The 20,968-nt window shown below is 45.4% G+C and overlaps 1 protein-coding gene across 1 annotated transcript; it reads right to left on the bottom strand.

The window, feature by feature from the left end:
* Nucleotides 1–463: 463 nt before the first annotated feature.
* Nucleotides 464–20,213, bottom strand: DBR1 (debranching RNA lariats 1). The gene is made up of 8 exons (XM_048501929.1): nucleotides 19,960–20,213; nucleotides 17,131–17,255; nucleotides 15,280–15,360; nucleotides 13,784–13,869; nucleotides 10,464–10,688; nucleotides 9,210–9,290; nucleotides 5,671–5,816; nucleotides 464–2,040 (listed from the first exon to the last, which is right to left on the bottom strand). Exons 1-8 carry the CDS (start codon nucleotides 20,157–20,159, stop codon nucleotides 1,383–1,385), a joined length of 1,602 nt encoding a protein of 533 aa, XP_048357886.1. The 5' UTR covers nucleotides 20,160–20,213; the 3' UTR covers nucleotides 464–1,382.
* Between the last annotated feature and the right edge of the window lie 755 nt (nucleotides 20,214–20,968).

The following is a 20,968-nucleotide window of genomic DNA, read 5'->3' as shown; positions in this document are numbered from 1 at the left end:
CACCATAGTTTCTTCTTCCCTCTAGTTTCTTCTCTTCTCTGTCTCCACTTTGTCACTATACTTCACACTTAACAGCATGTACGATGCTGTCTCTAACCTTGGTAACTCTATGAGCACTATGGACTAACGGGCACCATCACAAAGGAGCAGCAGTTATAAAATGTTGGGACGTTCCAAAGCCAATATCCTCCTGTGCTGGTGGCAGGACTTTCTGAGCAGCACTCGCTGCAGACCCAAAAGTATTGCCTCTGTGAGTTTTCCAAAGCTCTGCTCTGGAGGTAGAGAAAAGCCAGGATCTTCTCTTTGCTTTGGGAAAGAGGAAATTTAGGAAAGGAGCAGGTGGGCCCCAAGAAACAATGTGACACATACTATGCTGTCCGGGGAGCACCAGGCTGAAATCCAACTAGTATTACAACACATAATCCTTTACCCTTCAGACAGTATGAAAGTCCATACACCGTGCTTTGTTTTTGTTTCTTTATAGGATTTACACAGAGATCATCATGGAAAATTATAGTATTAAGTGTATCCCAAATCCCCAGTTCTGACATGCTGAAGTCACCCATAGGCCAATTGTATGTGGCAAATATCTCTTCAAAGTCACCCTCCCACCATGGAAGCAGCTTGAATGTCCCATGTGAGACAACCTATGAGGTCCTACAGCCAATACAAATATACCACCTTTCACCACTGGAAGAGACGAAGAGGAAGAGTTTGGATTTAAATCCCATTTTTCGCAACCGTAAGGAGTCTCAAATTCCTTCCCTTCCTCTCCCCACCTTGTGAGGAAGGTGGTACTAAGAGAGCCAAAGGTCGCCCAAAAGGCTGCATGTGCAGGAGTGGGAAAACGAATCCACCAGATTAGAATCCGCCACTCGTGTGGAGGATTGGGGAATCAAACCCAGTCAACTGCTCTTCGCCTTTACACTGCACTGAAGAGGGACTTCCCTGAGAAATCCGGACCTCTTGAAATCCGCGAAGGCAAAGCGAACCAGTTGAATGATTCAGACCTAGGAATGCTATTGCTGTAAAAAATGCCCCAAAAAGTAAAGTGGGTTGATCCATTATACTCCCATCAACGCTAAGAACCTCCTTCTTCAAACATACTAGCATTTTTAAAAGACTCTCATTTAGACTGGCAAGTCCCTGTAAAAAAGTAATGGATTAGGTAAAAAAAAAAGTAACCGACCACACCGATATTTATTCCCATAAAGTTTCTGCGATATTATAAAGGTTCTGTTTTGTTTGTAAAAAAAAATAGGACTCGTGGACACCATTAAAAACCATCAAAAAAACAATCTAGTATTGCCACAACTTCCACCAAGCCAGATACATATCTCAGTCCAAGAAAAGCCTTTTGAGGTCGCACAGATGGGGCCTCTTCATTCCACCTCATCTTCATCCTGTGATGCATAAATAGCCTGGTTCCGTCTTTTAATTTTCTTCTTGCCGCCCTTTTCTTCTTCGCCTTCGATGCCCGTCCGCTTCAGGAGCTTGCTGGGGGAGTCTTCCTCTCCCTCCTGGGGTTCGCGACTCAGCTGCGCCAGGTCAGCGCCCGCACTGTCCAGGCCATCATCCGACGATACGTTCATGCTGCTCGGCAGTCTCCTGAGGTCAGAACCCGCGGAAGTGGCGTCAGACTGCTGGTCTAAGTTGTCGTCTGGCTCTTCCTCACCACTGACTTCTTCATCCAGTATTATCTCGTCAGGGTTGACAGAGGTAGTCAACCCAGACACGTCCGTATTATAGTCACTGGCCTCGCCAGTACTGTCTACCTCCTCCTCCTCTTCCTCCTCCTCCTCCCCTCTCTGCACCAATATCTCCTCTCTCAATTGCTGGACTCTGCTGTTGATGTCATTCAGACCAAACCGGGCACAGAACTCTGTAGTCTGGGGATTGATTCTATGAACCAGTGTCGCACGCTGCTGCGATTTGTTGCCATTAGAGCTTGCGGCACTGAAGTTCTGGGGAATCCGAAGGTCGTTGTTGGCTTCTTCCAGCACTGCCTTGATGTCTTCTTCTGTAACACTGTAATCCCATCTGCAAGAAATCAGAAAGCAGGTGACTCAAAGTTAGGCAACACAGCTTGCTCGTTTGACCCAGCGTGGTGTAGTGGTTAAGAGCAGGTGGATTCTAATCTGGAGAACTGGATTTGATCCCCCACTCCTCCACCTGAGTGGCAGAGGCTTATCTGGTTAACCAGATGTGTTTCTGCACTCCTACACATTCCTGCTGGGTGACCTTGGGCTAGTCACAGTCCTCTCTGAACTCTCTCAGCCCCACCTACTTCACAAAGTGTCTGTTGTGGGGAGAGGAAGAGAAAGGAGTTTGTAAGCCACCTTGAGTCTCCTTACAGGACAGAAAGGTGGGGTATAAATCCAAACTCCTCTTCTTCTTATGTCTATTTTTTAAAGACTAGCTATTGTGCAGTGGTAGCTATGGTATCACTCCCCTTGTCTTGCTGAGTTTGCAAGCTAACCAAGAGTTTGTGCACTTCTTAACTGTAAATGAACTCTGATGCTTAGATCTACCCTCATCTTGGATAATTATTTGGAACCGTTGCAGAAAAAAAGTTAGATTACTTGCTTTTTAATAAAGGGGAAGAGTTGAGAGTGGTCTTTTCTGCAAATACCAGACATATATATCTTGTATGCACCTGCTGATTTAGCATATCTGCACTTGTGTTGCTCATATTTAGTGATAACCAACTGGATATCTAGATATAGCCACGTGATTTAGAGAAAGATAAGACTGATTTTTTTTCCTCTGTAAATATGCACTCCTGTGATAGCCAGATCAGATTTCTCTGGCTAAAAGTCTCAGAACAGGTGAGATCTCTAGGTGATTTTTTTTTAGTAACCTGAGCTTTTCTGATAATCCTAAAAACAGGGAGGGAAAAAAGCTTAAACCTGATTTGTTTTTTAAAACTATTACTTGCAATAATAGGATTAAACAACGCTAGGAACTCTAATAATTTAACCAGTTTTCTTCTCAGTTAATTGGGGGGTTAATTTTGCAATTCCTATACGTGTTTTCATTTCTCAATAAAAATAATATTTTCTTTTCTCAATAGAAGATAAAAGCTTAAACAGGACTGTATTGTCGAAGGCTTTCACGGCCGGATTGGTGTTGTGGGGATTTTAGGGAGTCATGGTTTAGTTTAGCAGCATTTTCTCCTGATCGTTGCCAGTATCTGTGGCTGGCATCAGATCCTCTGAAGATGCCAGCCACAGATGCAAGCGAAACGTCAGTAGAGAATGCTGCTAGAACACGGCCATACAACCTGGAAACCACACAGCACCCCAGTTAAACAGGACTTCTGGGTAGTTTTCTGGCCTCAGAGAGCCAAACCTTATTCTCTACTCTTTTGTGTTATAAGAGTTAAAGATAGTAAGTCTCCTCTAATAAGGTAAATCCTGGAGAACTCTGCTGCTGATCAATATTGCACAGGCAAAGCCTTGAAAATGGTTTAGTACAGCTCCTTCCACATGAGGAGGGAGGGGATCTCTCATTACAACTAGTCCCAGTGGTGCTTATTACTGCTTGCATTTTCTTTTTCCAGCAGGTCTTCCTTTAGTGCAGCAGTGACGAACCTATGGCACGGGTGCCAGAGGTGGCACTCAGAGCCCTTTCTGTGGGCACACGTGCACAGCGTTCATCGGGGGGGGGGGGGGGGAATCACACACACACACCTAGGCTGGCCTGGGCATGATCCTTTACCTGGGAGTAAGTTCGGTTGCTGGCAATGAGGCTTGCTTCTGAGGAAACCCTCCAAGAGTCGTGATTCACCCACTCGAAGAGTTGCACGGTTGCTTCACCAAGCTTACTCCTGAGTAACATGCGCCTCGGAGCTAACTGTTTTTTCTAAACTAAAACCTCAGTATTCAGGTTAAATTGCCGTGTGGGCACTTTGCGATAAATAAGTGGGTTATGGGTTGCAATTTGGGCACTCGGTCTCGAAAAGGTTCGCCATCGCTGCCTTAGTGCAGTGGCTGCTGGGTAGGCAAAAAGGAACAGGGGATCCACCAAATGTAACCCAGCGAGATCACCAGCCATTGTGTCTGGTCACCGTGGCTCTGCTTCCTGGCCTTGTCTTGACCCTGCCCTCTCACAAACATCTCTTAGACTACCCTAGCTGTCCCTTCTCCCAAAATTATTGAGAGAAAGTATGGATTAGCTCTTCATCCTTACCAGCAACCAGACTCCCCACTGCAAGTCACACTAAAAAAAAGCAGACCTTCAATTTGTTTTTCCTCACCAACTCCCAAAGCCACAGACATATTCTTTAAACTTCATTAACCACTCTGAGAGAGCCAGTGTGCTGTAGTGGTTAAGAGCAGTCGGATTCTAATCTGGAGAATCGGGTTTGATTGCCCACTCCTCCACCTGAGTGGCAGAGGCTTATCTGGTGAACCAGATGTGTTTCTGCACTCCTACACATTCCTGCTGGGTGACCTTGGGCTAGTCACAGTCCTCTCTGAACTCTCTCAGCCCCACCTACCTCACAAGGTGTCTGTTGTGGGGAGAGGAAGGGAAAGGAGCTTGTAAGCCACCTTGAGTCTCCTTACAGGAGAGAAAGATGGGGTATAAATCCAAACTCCTCTTCTGTCGGAAAGATGGATTGCAAGGGAGACAGAAATATCCCATAACACACTGTCTTAGCGGGTGGAAATGAAGAGATGAACCAAGAGAGTCTAAGGCAGTGGTGGCAAACCTATGGCGCTCCACATGTTCATGGACTACAATTCCCATCAGCCCCTGCCAGCATGGCCAATTGGAGTGCTGTAGGTTAGCCACCACGGGTGGCTACATCTGGAGTGCTGTAGGTTAGCCACCACGGGTCTAAGGGAATGAGTAGTTAAGCACATATTAATGTATTTTTCTCTCCAGTACAAAATTCCCAAGTGTGTAGGTTGGCAACAGTAGGAAAGGACCCACAGAAGAGACACAGGAACATTCTAAAGCAGATGGAAGCAGTGCTGTTCCGCTAGACTTTGGATGCCCATCTCCCAGAGAAACGATTACGAACTATCCCAAACATAGCGTACCACCTTCCCAAGGTTACCTCTGCCATCTACTCTACCAGAGTGCTTTAAGAAGAAACAGTGGACAGACAAACCTTATAGATGCATGGAAGTCTATTCTAGAAGCGGACTCTAGGCCTTGGTTTTATTATTTGAGAAGCGAAGATTTTGGGCCAATTCACAAGGGCTGAATGTTGAGCTGAATGTTGGAATGTTAACCAAGCAAATGTTTACAGGTATAGTCAGCCTCAGAAAAAGACGTTACTGGTAGTAGAGTTGTATATTCCTCCACCACAGAAATCAACATGCCGGACCTTCTCTATTATAGAATGCTCCACCTGGATCCCAGTGCCTATCTAGCCCTAATCCCCTGCAAAAGGCAAGTATTGGTGATAGGCACTCAATGAACTATCAATGCCCTTGTAACAAAGCACCATGTTCAACAATGCACAAAATAGCAGTTTTGACAAAGGCAGAGCATAAAAAATTAATGATAATTCTCATATTCGTTCAGGACTACATTCTAATGTGGAAGCATACCATTTACTTGACTGCTGAACCTCAACTTTCCATACTAACATTTTCTTCTGACAGTATAAGAACTCTAGACCTTGAGCCCCTTGAAAATGCCCTCCATTCTACTTACTTGGCATGCAGTCCGTTGTTTTCAGGCATATTCCAAGAGTTTGGAGACACGTTGACGAGGTTGTTAGTTGCTTTGAGAACACCAAGCCATTCTGGGTCGTACTCCAGGGAGTCCGAGGCGCTGGGGTCATGCTTGATCTCTACAATCTTAAAAAAAACACCCACCAGTAGTTAGGAAGCCCCATCTCTGCCCTCTTTCAGCAGGAAGACATAGGAAATTATGCCGGTGGAGGGATGGGGGCCATTTGCACGGGAGCGTGCGAGCAGCCCCGCAGAAGCCAGTGCAGAAGAGGTGGCTTCAGCGACGGAGTCAGCTTCTTCTGTTTCTCTCACTCACCTCGCTCCTTCCAGTCAGCTTCTGGAGGTAGTCAGGGATCTCGCCACACACCGCCCCTCCTCCACTCCATGGAGTGCTTTGGAGGGCAGTGTGGGCGTGGTCCGGAACAGCCTCCAGAGCACGCTTGGAGGACCACAGGTGAGTGGGGGGGATGCGGGAAAGTGCCGTTTCTCCCAGCGGTGCGGCACCGCGACTCGCCACCGGATGGGAAGACGGGCTGGTTTTAGAATAACCTCGCTAAATGAGTGAGGTTATTAGGAGCGGCTTCACGCCGCTCCTGGGAGGCCAGGACGGCGCTGCTGCGATCCAGCAGCGCCTCCTGTGTGAACAGCTGCCCAGGGATGGCGTTTTTGCCATCCCTGAGCCACTGTAAATGGCCCGTGCGGAAAGGGCCTCAGTTTGCTTCTCTCAATGCTTTGCCTTTTTCTCTCCTTTCCTTCTGGAAGGATCAAGAGACTCTGTATTGAAAGCCAGGCCACAAAGTGTTACACTGCAACGCACAAACATAAACCACGTTGCTCTAGTTGGCTATCAGTACTTAGTACTGAATAACTCAAAAGAATAGGTGTGCTTTCCTGATCTGTGGTTTTTCCAATCTCCGTGGGAAGCCATACAGCCCAGAAACCACACAACACCCCAACTCAAACGAAACTTTGCTGTATACCTCAGGGTGCCTACAAAACTCTGATTTACTCCTCATAAACATGAGATACTCCTCTTGAATATCATACTCAAATTCACATTAGTCCTGAGAGAAAAGTATTGAAATGGCTGTCCTGAAGGAAATTGGAATAAGTATACTGATAAGGGCCAACTCGTGCACATAGGAGCAGAAAGAGCTCAATTTTCAAATTCAAAAACCTTTATTAGGCATATTTATACAAAATATTATTACAACAAGAGAAAAGGGTAACATGTAATATTAAATTTCTCTGAACGACATGACCTGCAACAAGTAGTTGGCTGTTTTCCCTAAGATCAGAGGATCATTACTATTAAGTAGTTTTACCATGCACACTTTGGGAGACGCTTTACCCATAATTGATAATAATAGGGTTTCCCTCAGTGGGTTATATCTCGGGCAGTGACATAGAATATGCTCCAATGTTTCCACCAAGGACAACATGGGCATACTCTATCCCAGGGGTCTGCAACCTGTGGCTCTCCAGATGTTCATGGCCATGCTGGCAGGGGCTGATGGGAAGTGTAGTCCGTGAACATCTGGAGAGAACATCTGGTTGCAGACCCCTGCTCGATCCAATAGCAGCAGCTTCCCAATCCGGCCTTGTAAAAGGGCAGGGGAGAAGACGTTGTATCTGGCTCTAGTCAGAACCCAGCGCTGTTTGGGATCTAGAATTTGTAATCGATAATTGGCTATCTTGCCCGCATCAGGGTTGATACCAAGGTGCAATGGGGAGCATGATGTTGTTGCATGGCTGATTAAATATTGCTGTTTCTGATCAAGTAGTCTATTAGGCTGTATATTTCTGATCAAGTAGTCTATTAGACTGTATATTTCTTGGGGGTTCCTCATCACCCACTCCTCCAGGGAAAGACCTAATAAGGTGAGTTTCCCAATGATTATGTTCCACCATTCAGAATCTCAATTTCACGGATCCATGAAGATTATGAGGTCTGGTCAGAAACGAGGGACAGACCAGTCTGCTGGACTGCTCAGCTTGGCACTCTTACCCCTTTGAGATTAGAATTTCTATAAGATTGTCAAGACGTGACTTGCATCTTGGTTTAATTAGACTGTTAAGTCGTGAGAACTGTCTGAGGATTGTGTGTTTCCCAATTGTTGTGCATATGAATGTGAAGAGGAGTACCTTATGTTTATGAGGAGTAAATGAGAGTTTTGTAGGCACTTGGAGTGGACAGCAAAGTTTATTTTGAGTTATTCAGTACGGAGTACTGATAGCCGACTGGGGCAAGGTGGTTTCTGTTTGTGCCTTCTATTGCACCTCCCTTTTGTTCTGATATGGTGGATTAACAGTAATATGCAGCACATCCTTCTAAGCCCATTGAAGTCAACTGACTTGCAAGGGTGAAATGCACTGAATTGCTCTGCATATCAGGAACTGGAAAGACAATACATGGCAGCTGGTTAAAGCTTTTCATTTCTTTATTTCTTTCTTTATTACACTTATACCCCGCCCACTCTCCCGAAGGACTCAGGGCGGTTTTACATAGAATACATAATAAAAACAGCACAAAATCACAAAATAAAAATATAAAAACAAATTTAAATACCAAAACCTGTATAAAACCAGTTAAATTACAATTTCAAGATGGCTCAAAAACCTAACAGTACAAAGGAGCAGGCATGTGCATCATACCCCAGGCGTGATCAAGAAACGATATCAAAAGGGGTGCCCGGCTGGCCCAAAAGAGAAGGTCCAGCGGAACTTTACAGGTCTGCTTTACAAGTCCTATGGAACTGAGATAGATCCCACAAGGCCCAAATATCATTGGGGAGTGTGTTTCACCAGGTCTTACAGTTTTGAAGGCTCCAATTTGGGTTAGGGCTTAGTACTAGAGTAGAGGAATCATCTCTTTCCCCCACTGTGCCAACTTTCCCAACAAACAACGCCCTCCACGCTGCCCAAAAATCCATTTGCCCTGTTGGGTTTTTAATACCCACTTTAAGAAAGGACAATGACAAAGACCGGTGAATAATTCCTTATTCCCATCAAAGGAAGACCCTGCTCTTCAGTTTCAAAAACAGTGAGCTATCTCCTCACAAAACAGACCAATACACTCTTCAGACGGCAGCCATTTTAAAAACAATCCTATCTCTCTCAGGCCTGACAATGCGTATCAGAACAAGCTGAGGATCTGCCAGGCATCACAAGGAGGAGGAATAACTTGAAGGTCACCCTTCAAAAAAATCTCTTCCAAGATTCTGTCAAGTCTCAGGGGCTTCAGGCAGGCCAATTTAACAGACACTCTGAGCTCCTCTAAATATTTTGGGCCTTACAGAACAAATTCAGGCCTCATCAAGCTGCTCTGGAGCTTGGTCTGATTCCCCCACCCCCCCAATTTCCTTTCAGTTCATTTAAGAAGTTGTATTTTTTCATATACATGAGGAGTCCGTAACAAAGTGTGAACCTGTCTGCCCATTTTCACTGCTTGCCTGATCATAAGGAAGGTCAACCATGCCAGTATTAGGTGAAGGGACAGAACATTCTAGATAGTCTTACCTGAAGGAAGTCTCGATGAGGCAAGCATTTATCCAGGGCCAGAAATTTTGTCGTTTTGGGCTCCTGCTCGCTGTCATTGGCCTAGAAAGCAGGAGTAAGGATGTGTAATATGCACATGTGGCCATTAGCATAAAACAGAGAAGAGACACCACTTGGAAGCAACAACACAGGACAATGTATATTCATTCCTCACAACCCCCCTTCTTGCAAAAAGGTCAGAGAAGTTGGAACAGATGTAATAATTACACCTTTATGTACATTCTTTTGTCATTTCTTTGGGGAGGGGAGGTAAAAATCTAGCCCACAGCAGAAGGATTCCATCTGGTATGTGTGTTATATGCAGTTCAGTTGCTTTTGAATTATGGGAACCCTATGAATTAATGGCCCTGTCTTAGGTCCCTTCCGCACATGAACAAAATAATGCACAAAATAATCCACTTTCACAATTGTTTGCAAGTGGATTTTGCTATTCCGCACAGTGAAATCCAACTTCAAAGTGCATTGAAAGTGGATTGAAAGTGCATTATTCTGCATGTGCAGAAGGAGCCAATGAAGGCCCAGTCTAGCCCAAACACATCAGATTTCAGAAGTTAAGCAGGGTCGTCCCAGGTGAATATTTAGATGGGAGACCGCCAAGCATTATTACTATCGTTATGAAGAGGAAGGCAATGGAAAAAAAACCACCTCTGTAAAGTCTCTTGCCTTGAAAACCCTACTGAGTTGCCATGTCAGCTGCAACTTGACAGCACTTCATGTACACACACACACAAATGTATGAGCCCCAAATCATCCTGTGTTCAAGCCTTCTAAACTGAAGGTCATGATGTCCTTAACTGAGTCAATCCACCTCATGTTGAGTCTTTCTCGTTTCCTACTGCTTCCGACTTTTCTTGGCCTTATTATCTTTTCCAGTACATCTTGTTTGCTCTTGATGCGACGTCTCCCAACTTACCAAGCAACAACTGGATTTTGCAAAATCTTCATGTTGTAAGTTATGACTGAACTATGGCCATCAATGAAGATTTCAGCTTCGTTCTCAAGGAAATATATGGGCCTGGCAGCTGAAACAAGGCTGTCCCAAAATCTCACAAAAAGCATATATTTTACCTGCTGCAAGGGATTCTAAGAAGAGACTCTGTTTATTCTTTAAAAATAGGAAAGAATTGTTCTCCACCAACCCCCCTTGCGGAACCTTCATCATAAACGCATGCGAATCCGGACATATACGCAGCCACGTTCTCCCTGCTTCCTTACCTCGTGCTGCATTATGGCTGCGAACTTGACGTGAAGGTGTGCAGCGAACCAGTACGTGGGCTTCAAGTGCTGCAGAAGTTCCGACGCGGCTGGGCTTCCCAAGGTGTTGTCTTCCACTTCTTGTTGGAAAAAAGATTTCTTCTTCAGTAGCAAGTTCTTGTTCCCGTAATGATATATGCCTCTGGGCCAGTCGTGGGACATGAAGATATCCATGGGCTGCTTCAGCTGCTCACCCCCAAAAGAAAGCAAAACATGAATGAGATGCAGTAGCTGCTACCAGCATGTCCCTTCAGGAACGTCATGGCATGAGCAAATTTATCCGGTGTTCTGCCAGCTGCAGTGGCTTCCAGTTGAGTACCAAGTCAGGTTCAAGGTTTTGGTACTAACCTTTACACCTTGAGCTGTTTGGGACCTTCATACCCGTGAGACCACCTCTCCAGATATATCCCCAAGGGAGCATTTTGCTCCACTGAAAACAACTTATTGGTGATTCCTGGTCCGAAAGGCTGTTCTCAACCAGGGCTAGGGTATTTTCACCTCCGGCTCCAGCCTGGTGTAATGTTCTGTCAAATAAGACCCTGGCCCTGTGAGATTGGTCACAGTTCTGCAGTGCTTGTAAGACAGAGCTATTCTGCAGAGGGCAGCAACGGCATTCCCTCCTGCCCCTCCACCCTTCCGCTCTTATTTCAGGAATTGGTTAAGGGGCCACTGGATGTATTTTTGTAGGAATTATGTGGATTTTATGGTCGTTGTTGTAAGCTGCCCTGAGCCCACCAGGAAAAGGGTGGCCTAGAAATCCAATTATTTTATTTATTTATTTATTATTAATTTTATATACCGCCACTCCCCTGAAGGGCTCTGGGCGGTGAACAATGTAAGATATAACCAAGAAACAAGTGGAGGACAGAACAAATACAAATTATAAATAATATAAGCTCCATTAACCATAAATTAAACCCATTAAAATACAGTGTACAATACAAGTGGTGGCATCCAACATTAAAAACCTTATAAAACCTTCCCAAGAGGGGGGAATGATGGGCCCCATGGTGTGAAAGGGACCCAGATGGAAAACAAGAGGGGCGCACATCAGCGGCCAGCCCCTTCAAAAGCCCGGTGGAACAACTCAGTGTTACAGGCCCTGTGGAACTCACCAAGATCCCGCAGGGCCCAGACAGCTGGAGTAAGAGTGTTCCACCAGGCTGGGGCCAGAGCCGTAAAGGCCTTGGCCCGAGTGGAGGCCAGCCGAGTGGAGGCCACGACCCATGTAGGGTCGTGTAGGGACATATGGGGTAATTCAATTTTTAATTTTAAAAGTCATGTAAAAGGTGAAGCAAAGTTTAACCTATGAGTCTTGGCAGTTACATAAGAATTCTATGTGACAGTTTTTGAAGTCTGCTTTCTCTAGTGACAATATCAATTATCCACTAGGTCTTTTTTAAAAGTTACATTAATCATTTTTTCTTTTAAATAAACAAATAAGATAAAACCTAAGAGTCCAAGATTAAAAAACAGAGTTTCTTGGCAGCTCTCTCCTACCACCAAGTCAGATGCGTGACTGAGAGAAACGGGGTCTTTTCAGCAGTTGCACCTATTTTTTGCAATCAGCTCCCCAGCAAGCTTAGGCAAACAACTCTGCTATTTACTTCCAGAATGGTCACCGATCCTTTCTTCGCTTTGTAGAAAATATCATTTTTTTAAAAAGTAGGAATATAACATTTGCAACAGGGACTTCTCACCTGCTACGCTGTCTTCGCTGCTTGGTTCTAAATTGCATACAGCAACAAAGCAAGGCAGGGTGTGTGTTTGTGCGCTCTGACAAGTCACAGCTGACTTTTGGCAACCCTGCAGGGCAGGAGCGTCAAACTCATTTGTTACAAGGGCCGGATATGACACAAACATGACTTGGCAGACGAGGACTTGGGGGAAGGGGGGGTTGCCTTGGCTGCCAAGCCCACAACAGGCTTGCCTGCTCAGATCAGTAGTGTGGGGCGTGGGGGGGCAAGGTTTGCCTCAGTTGGTGAGACTGCATTGGGCTTGCCAGACCTGATTGGGAGTGGGGTAGGGTGGGTGCGTGGACTGGCGAGCCTGCAGCAGGCTCACAAGGACAGATCGGTTGCAAGGGGAAGGGGTTGCCTCAGCTGCCTCACAGCCTGGTAAGTCCGCTCAAGGGGCCATTATCTGCCCCCTGGGCTGCATGTTTGACAACCCCAGTGGTAGAATTTCCAAGAGAAGCGAAGCTCAGAAATGGTTTTCCACTGCCCATTTCTGTATGGGCTGAGAGAATTATGAAAGCACTGTGACTGGCCCAAGGCCACCCAGCAGATTTCAGGACGAGGAGTGGGGAACCAAATCCAGTTCTCCTGTTTAGAGTCCACCTCTCTTCACCACTACACCGGGAGATGAAAATGCCATGTCATGAAAGGCTTTGCGTTTGTAACATGATTTGTGAAGTCAGTTCGTCATATCCCCCACAATTGTCCTTTATATAACGCAGTTAGGAGGAAGTTCCTGGCTCCTCTGTTGATCAACAACAACATTCTCACAGACCAACAGAAAACACTCTTCCTTTTGGACAATAGCTCAAGAGAAGTCTTAAGAGTTGACTGCCAGGTTCCTCTGTATTGCAATTGCATGGTGCTCTTAATGTAATTTTTGAAACATTTTATTCAGTTTTTAAATCATCATTTTAGAGCATAGGTGTCAAACTCGCGGCCCTCCAAATGTTATGGACTACGGTTCCCATCATCCCCTGCCAGCATGATGCTGGCAGGGGATGATGGGAACTGTAGTCCATAACAACTGGAGGGGCGCAAGTTTGACACCTGTGTTTTAGAGGATTTTTTAAATATAGATCCCTATTTTGTTGTATGGGTTTTTGTTTTTTTTACAAATTTCTATTTTTTAAAAGTATGTATCATTGTTGCTATCTGAATGCCATTAAAGGTTTCTGTTCATTCACTACACCGCGCCGGCTCAAAGGATGCAAATCACCAAAGAATTTTTAAAAATCGAATCAGACAGCTGGAGTTCAATTTGGTAGCAAGGTGTTAGACAAGGCTTTGAATCTTTTACTGATAATATGTTCCAGGAGGGCAATTGGAGGGTGGAGTAGGAGACAGTGCTAGCTGGTCAGAAGTAGTTGAATAAGATTTGTGTGAGTTTCTTTTCTACGTACAAATACTTAATCCGGGGGTGTCCAACTCTGGAGCTTCAGATTTTCATGGACTACAACTCCCATCAGTCCCTGCTGGCATGTTGCTACCCCACTGAACATCCTTCAAGACGGCCTTGGAACTGAAGCCAGAATTTATGCTAACCTGCTTGAGCTTGAAAACTTCGATATTTCTCACATGGTAGACACTTCTCAGGGTATTCTGGTTGTAAGGGGGACACTCAAAGTGGCCTGAAATGGGCAACAAAATGTTAGTTACAAGGACCAAATCTGTGCTATGATTATTTTTTATTTGCTTTATTTATAATCCAACTGCCTCACTAAGACTCAAGGCAGATGACATCATCAGAAAACAATGCACTTTTAAAAAAACATATCGTAAAAAATTCAAAAACAGCAATTTATAAAGCTAGATTACAAGACGTGATCTGGTAGATCTTGTTCCTAACATTCCGCCTGCATCTGTGGCTGGCATCTTCTGAGGTGTATCACAGAGGGAAGTCTGTTACACACTGTGTTCAGCAAGAAGGGAAAGTTTTAGTATATATTGTCCATGTCCCAGGGTGGGGAACCAATCGGTAAGTTGGTTGTGGTGGGTTTTCCAGGGTGTGTGGCCGTGGTCTGGTGGATCTTGTTCCTAAAGTTTCGCCTGTATCTGTGGTTGACATCTTCAGAAGTGTATTACAGAGGGAAGTGTTACACACTGTGTCCAGCGAGAAGGGAATGTTTAATGGGGTATATATTGTCCCTGTCCCAAGATGGGGAACAAATCAGTAAGGTGGAGTCCATTGTCCATGAACCCAGCATGCCCTTGGCCTTTGATTCTGGTGTTTTTAATTACTGGTAGCCAAGTTTTGTTAATTCTCAAAGTCTCTTCCTTCTTGTTGAAGTTTTCTTGGTGTTTATGAATTTCAATTGCCTCCCTGTGTAGTCTGACATAGTAACCTTCCAAGTTGTCCGGAATTTTGATATTTTCAAATAGAATGTTATGTCCAGTTTTGTTTAGAGCATGTTCTGCGACTGCAGATTTTTCAGGATGGTTAAGCTGACAGTGTCTTCCATGCTCCTTAATATGAGTCTGAATGCTGCGTTTTGTAGTTCCAATGTAGACCTTACCCCACTAAAACATTCCCTTCTCACTGGACACAATGTGTAACAGACTTCTCTCTGTGATACACCTCTGAAGATGCCAGCCACAGATGCAGGTGAAACGTTAGGAACAAGATCTCCCACGGCCACACAGCTTGGAAAACCCACAACAGCCAGTTGAATCCAGCCGTGAAAGCCTTCGACGATACATAGATTACAAGAATTACACAGTGCACAAACATAAAATAATATACAACAAGCATTGCAATAAATAGTCTGGTTCCTGTGATGAAAAAGCCTTTCTGACCATTTCCGTTTTACACATTCTGAGGAACAACAAAAGTGTGGGCATCTTCCTGACCTCCTCAGGCCACCCATTCCACCAGGTGGGAGCCATACCTGGGAATGCCAGGAGAGTGTGGCATACCTGGGAATGCTACACACTACCTACCAGGAAACAGGATCACCTACAAGAGACGAGACTAGCAATCCACCTGTATGCACCTCAGCTAATAAAGAAATCCGGATTTTAACAGCAGTCTGCAGAAATACCTCTTTTGTAGTCATGAGATTTGAAAATGCCAGAGATCCCACCGATTCGTACCCCGCGGTATCTTACTACTCCAGCATATCCTGAAAAGATAAAAGGTTACATTATTCAATGAAAGCAAGACAACGATGTCTGTAAAAGCTACCAATATATGCTCTGCCCAACCATGCCTTTGTCTTGGGCCCCCACCTCTGCCATCCCCAGAAATCATTTGCTACTTTTGGGTCTTTCAGACATCCTGTATTCAAGTCCACAGTGTCCCAAAAGAGTCACCTTTGAGCAGAAAAAACAGTGCCCAATAAACAGTGCACCTCTGGAATTCTGATGTGTGGCAGGCACATTCACAAACAGTGCCCAAAAAGAGCCACTAGTGACTTGACCTCTCGTTCTGAACTCAGAGGAGTAACCTCTCCGGATACAGGGGATCCCCTGCAGTGTTAGACAGGGCAGTTTTGCAGGGAACAGGTGTGCTCACACAGGTTGGCCCTGGGTTCAATTAAGGCAGCAGGCCCGGTCTCATGAAGGGAAAGGGAGTTGGGCACAGGAAGGCATAAATTCAGGCATGTATATAGTCTACCAGAAGGATCCATTTGTGCAACTAGATGGGAGCCACAAAAATGTGGACGTTACGAAGCCATTGATAAAGCATGGCACGCGTTGAAGCTCACTCCGCTACTGCCACACTGTGTGCATGTGACAGAAGTAACAATGGACGTAAGTTTCATATTTGGTTGTTTATATGCCACTGCCCCTTTAAGACTGAATCAGATGGCATCTGGGGAAAATGGAAGGGGCAATCAGCAGACTTCCCTGTTGACGTGATTTTGGTTCTGTAAAGTGTTTCAGTCAATGTTATAAAAGTCAACATTTTCTACACATCCTGATTGGAGGGTAACAGGCACACCATGTGAAGGACCCCAAGTTGACCACCCCACAGGCATCCTGCCAAAGGTCAGTCAGAGCCAAGGTGGAACACCACACATGGACCAGGTGCTTCACAGCATGAACTATTACACACAGGTCCTTGAAACCATGGGTCCACAACATTTTGGGGCCTGGAGGCACCTTTGGTGTGTGTGGCAGGCACATTCACAGAACAGGGGCCAAAATGGCTGCCGCAGGAGGCAGAACCAGCCACAAAATGGCTTCCGCAACTTATCTCCTGTCACACACTGAAGATCCGGGTGCTGCGGTGGCAGCTGCTGCCAAAGCAACATTTTTAAAACTCTGCACAGCCAATCCAATCTCTGGGGGCGGATCAGAAGCCGTGTTGGCCAAAAAGCCCCGCCTAGTCCTGCCCACTTTCTAAAAATGTTTGGCGGATGCCGGAAAAGATGTCAGTAGGTAGTATTGGCAATTATTCCCTGCTACACTGATTTTTATTTCACTTTTCAATCGCAGCATCCCACTCCTTGCAACACGGCTTCCTTCCACTTCATCAAGGAAGTTGATGGGTTTAGCCATTAGGAGGCGCTGTGGCTCAGCAACAGAACACCTTGCTTTGGAGGCCAAAGATCCCAGGTTCAATCTCAGCATCTCCAGTTCGAAACATCAGGAAGCAGACAATGTGAATGACCCCTCCGCTGTCAGTGAGAGCAGACACTGGGGATGCACAATGCCATCAAGTCACAGCCCACTTGTGGCGACCTTGTGGGGTTTTCAAGCCAAGAGGTGTTCAGAGATGGCTTGCCGTTAGCTGGACCCCGGACTTCCATGCCATTGGTTCCACCCAAATACTCATCAGGGCTGACCCTGCTTAGCTTCTGAGATCTGAGAAGATCAGGCTAGCCTGGGCCACCTAAGTCAGGAAGCAGACAACACCAGCCATCAGAATAGGAAACCCAATTTAATACCAAGGTAGTAGATATTTGGTGCGACCCATCCGCCATATGGGAGTTCTTGCAAATGGTTGGAGGCTTCGTGGTTTCCCCCAATAAAGATGGTCAAGACCGGAGCCTTCTTCTCTCCAGAATAGTACCTAGGAGAACACAATCAAAAGCCCAAGGGCCTTAGGCAAAGGTGAGAAAGAAACAACATATTTGAGTGTATTGTCAAAAGCTTTCACGGCCAGATTCAACTGGTTGTGGTGGTTTTTCTGGGCTGTGTGGCCATGGTCTTGAACAAGATCTACCAGACCACGGCCACACAGCCCGGAAAACCCACCACAACCAACATCTTTGAGCTTCTTCTCATTTCCTGCTCAGAATAAACCCAAATGGACAGATTTATGAAGGAGAAGTCGATTTATGACTACCAATCTTGATCCTCTTTGATCTGAGATTGCAAATGCCTCAACAGTCCAGGTGCTCAGGAGCAACAGCCGCAGAAGGCCATTGCGTTCACATCCTACATGTGAGCTCCCAAAGGCACCTGGTGGGCCACTGCGAGTAGCAGAGAGCTGGACTAGATGGACTCTGGTCTGATCCAGCTGGCTTGTTCTTATGTTCTTATGTTCTTAAATGTCTCTCAAAAGAAACAACAGCTGGAGGCATGGAGGAAGATGCATTTATTAGGAAGTTTGTGATCCACTTTTCCTCCAAGGGGACAAGTGAGGTATATATGCTTATACCCCCCCACAGACACACAACAACCCTGTGAAGTAGAACCTCACAAAGTAGATTAGGCTGAGAGAAAATGACTGGTTCAAAGTCACCTAGCACATTCCGTGCAGAGTGGACATTTAAAATAGTTCCCTTCAGGTCTATCTAACATGAAGGTTTTGGAAATCTTATGTCAGCAAGGGAGACTGGAAAAATACCCATAAGCATGCATCACATGGACTTAAAAAGTGGAAAGCATCCCAAAAGCCAAGCAGCAAAGGATGGGTCAGCAAATTCAAACAATGCAATCCAGGGGAGGGGAAGTGTTTCTGTAAAGTGCACTGGGAGTTGATAGGCAGGGGGAAGGAAATGTATGGACTTACACTTTATGAGGACAATAGTATACAGTGGAACCTCGGTTTTCATTGTTTTCGGTTTTCATTGGTTTCAGTTTTCATTGATAAGTTTACCTCGGTTTTCATCGATTTGCAGTAAGGTGCAGGGGTTTGTGGAGAAAAATCACCTGGACAAAGCTGTTGCAGGCCGTGTCTGCCACTTGTTTAATGACACTGTCTTGCCCCATTTCAGACAAATCTTAAAGAGGTGTCAGAAACAGACCTCTTTGGACAGCTTTCTGATACGACATTGGTCCACTGGCTCTGAAGCTGGTCCTAGTGTTATTGTTTCTTACTGTTTTCAGCATTAAACACTATGTTTATTCACAAAAAAAATGTCTTTTTGGTATTTTTTTTGGAATGCCTAGAACGATTAATTGGATTTACATTGATTCCTATGGAAAAGTTTGCCTCGGTTTTCATCGGTTTCAGTTTTCATCGATTCTTTTCGGACAGATTACCAACGAAAACCGAGGTTCCATTGTATAGGCGTAGGCCTAGCCATGTAAACCTGGCTGCCTCCCTGGAGTGAAGTGGGTTGTTCACATGCATATGTGTCACAGATCTCCTTTCTGCAATCCTTCCACACATTTTCAAAGAGGCAATCATCAATGAAGACTTAAATCCTGATTCTAGGGATCTGTGCAATGAAGATCACCAAACGTGAGTTTGCATGATTACCAGTGGCTCCTGTGGCAAGTGGTCACTGTGTGCCTCCTGTACTCAAACAAGTTTGGTATAGAAACATCACAAGCTGACCTTTTCAGCCAGGGCATGCGTCTGCATCACATATTGAGTGCACACCCATAGCATCATGGTTAGCATGTTAGATGACCAACTGGAAAACCCAGGTTTTAATCTCCACTTGACCATGGAAGACCTTGGGCCAGTCACTCTCCCTCAACCTGGCCAGCCTCACAGGGCTGTCAATGGGAGGATAGTGGTATATTTACTGTGCCTATCTGTGTGTAATGGATCAGTCTGTTCCTCCCCTATTATCTGTGTGATTTAGTTTGGCCCTATTGGGGGGAGCTCTTGGTTTCAGGTCCCAGTTCTTGCATGCTAGCTAAAACTGATGGTTGTTCAACGCTGCTCCTCTTGTAAATAAAAAGCTGCTGTTTTGGACAAGCTTGTTTCTGTTGAAAAGACCAGGGAACCACTGCCCAAGTGAGTCCTATAGCCCAGGGGATACTGTGAGGATTAAATGGAGGCAGGCTGTTTGAAACCACTGGACATACAAGAAATAATAAACATCTCAATAAATACTCCACAATATTCTTTGTTGTTGAGCCTGCACACAGAATAATTCACAAAGTAGCCTCGTAATACTTTCTACTCCAATAAATCTATTAGCCTTTGTGGTTCTAAGGGGCTTTTATTTTTACAATAATTCTTTTTTTTTTACAATAATTCTTCAGCTGGTCATCCTAGAAACCACCAATATTTACATTTCCTAACCCAAGACATGTGATCAAATGGGAGAAGGGAACAGGACCTCACTCCCTCCTGTGTCTGCTGTTAGCCACCTTGCACTCTGCACATGCTCAGAGACATCCTTACATTTCCTAATCCAAGACATGTGGTCAAACGGTAGAGGAGGGAATCGGACCTCACTCCCTCCTGTGTCTGCTTGCACTCTGCTCATGCTTAGAGATATCCTTTGCCTTACGTAACCACGCTCCGTCCTGGCAAGCCAAGTACACCCCCGGGAGGAATCCCAACTCAAAGGAAACTCCAGACCACTCACTGTGCGAAGCCTCCCATCTGCCGGTATTTGGGGGGCACGGCCATACACTGCAGATCGGCCGAGTCGCGGACGGCTTGGAAGTCCCCGGTGCAGAGGAGCAGGTCCGGCAGCGCGTGCCCGTGGCGCTGCTCCATCAGCGCGAGCGTCTCGTACATCTTATCCAGCGCGCCATGGCAGCAACCAGTCACCGCCACCTTCATTTTCCAGCTGTTGCGCAGGCGCCGTCGCTGGCACAGGCGCTCTTCGCGAGGCAGCGCTCCTTTCCGGAGTTCCGGAGTTTGCTACGCGCCTGCGTCAGGCGATAAGCGCAGTGATTGACAGGCGACGCAATTCGGAGCGTTGGGCGCCGGTTTAACTGCCTTTCGTCACCACCCTACATTCATATTGCCGCTTTCAGCTGCCACTGAAGAAAATCAAAACTTCCTAATGAAATATTTGTATTTCAGAAATGATAAATAGCAGTCTATAAAGAGTAAAAAGGGATCTAGCGTTTCTTTATTTACTTTATACAATCCGCCTTTCTCATTGAGACTCAAGGCAGATTACACACCCAAATTCGCAGAAACAAAGTGATTTTTGCTCTATCTAAGGAAGGGAAGTTGCTACAACTCCTTGGTCATTCTGATTGCCTTTGGAAGGGCATCTTTTACAGGTCAATGGATCAACCAGCTATACCCCCTCCCTACAGTTTTCACACAGTGATATGAATAAACAGTAATTTATGGAGGATAATGACTGTGGTGTGTAGAAAAGTCTTATTTAGTTCAGGGATATGTGTGTGTCAACCCTAGAGTTTTGTTGTTATCACGATTTTGTATGAAGTGTTTCAAAATATGTATTGATGGGCAGGATTGTTAGTTCTCAGACAAGAACTTCCACGCCAGGATCTGGAGTTATCCGATTTGCCACAACTCACAGTGCAATCCTAAACAGAGCTACACTGCACCAAACCCATTGGCTTCCACAGAATTAGGAGGAGGTAAATCTTCAGAGTACACTGTCAGCAGAT

The sequence above is a fragment of the Sphaerodactylus townsendi genome, linkage group LG06 (genome assembly GCF_021028975.2).
Source record: "Sphaerodactylus townsendi isolate TG3544 linkage group LG06, MPM_Stown_v2.3, whole genome shotgun sequence".
Taxonomy (NCBI): Eukaryota; Metazoa; Chordata; class Lepidosauria; order Squamata; family Sphaerodactylidae; genus Sphaerodactylus; species Sphaerodactylus townsendi.
Note: the sequence above shows the minus strand (reverse complement) of the source record. Positions and strands in the feature narration are given on the sequence as shown.

Bases quoted from the DNA above. Each gene is read 5' to 3' on its own strand.
- DBR1 (XM_048501929.1), bottom strand. From the start codon at position 20,159: ATGAAGGTGGCGGTGACTGGTTGCTGCCATGGCGCGCTGGATAAGATG. The intron at 15,361-17,130 runs GTATTAAATTGG...TTATCTTTTCAG, and splicing joins ACCAAATATCTACTACCTTG to GATATGCTGGAGTAGTAAGA. The intron at 5,817-9,209 runs GTAAGACTATCT...GTTTTTTTTAAG, and splicing joins CTCATCGAGACTTCCTTCAG to ATTGTAGAGATCAAGCATGA.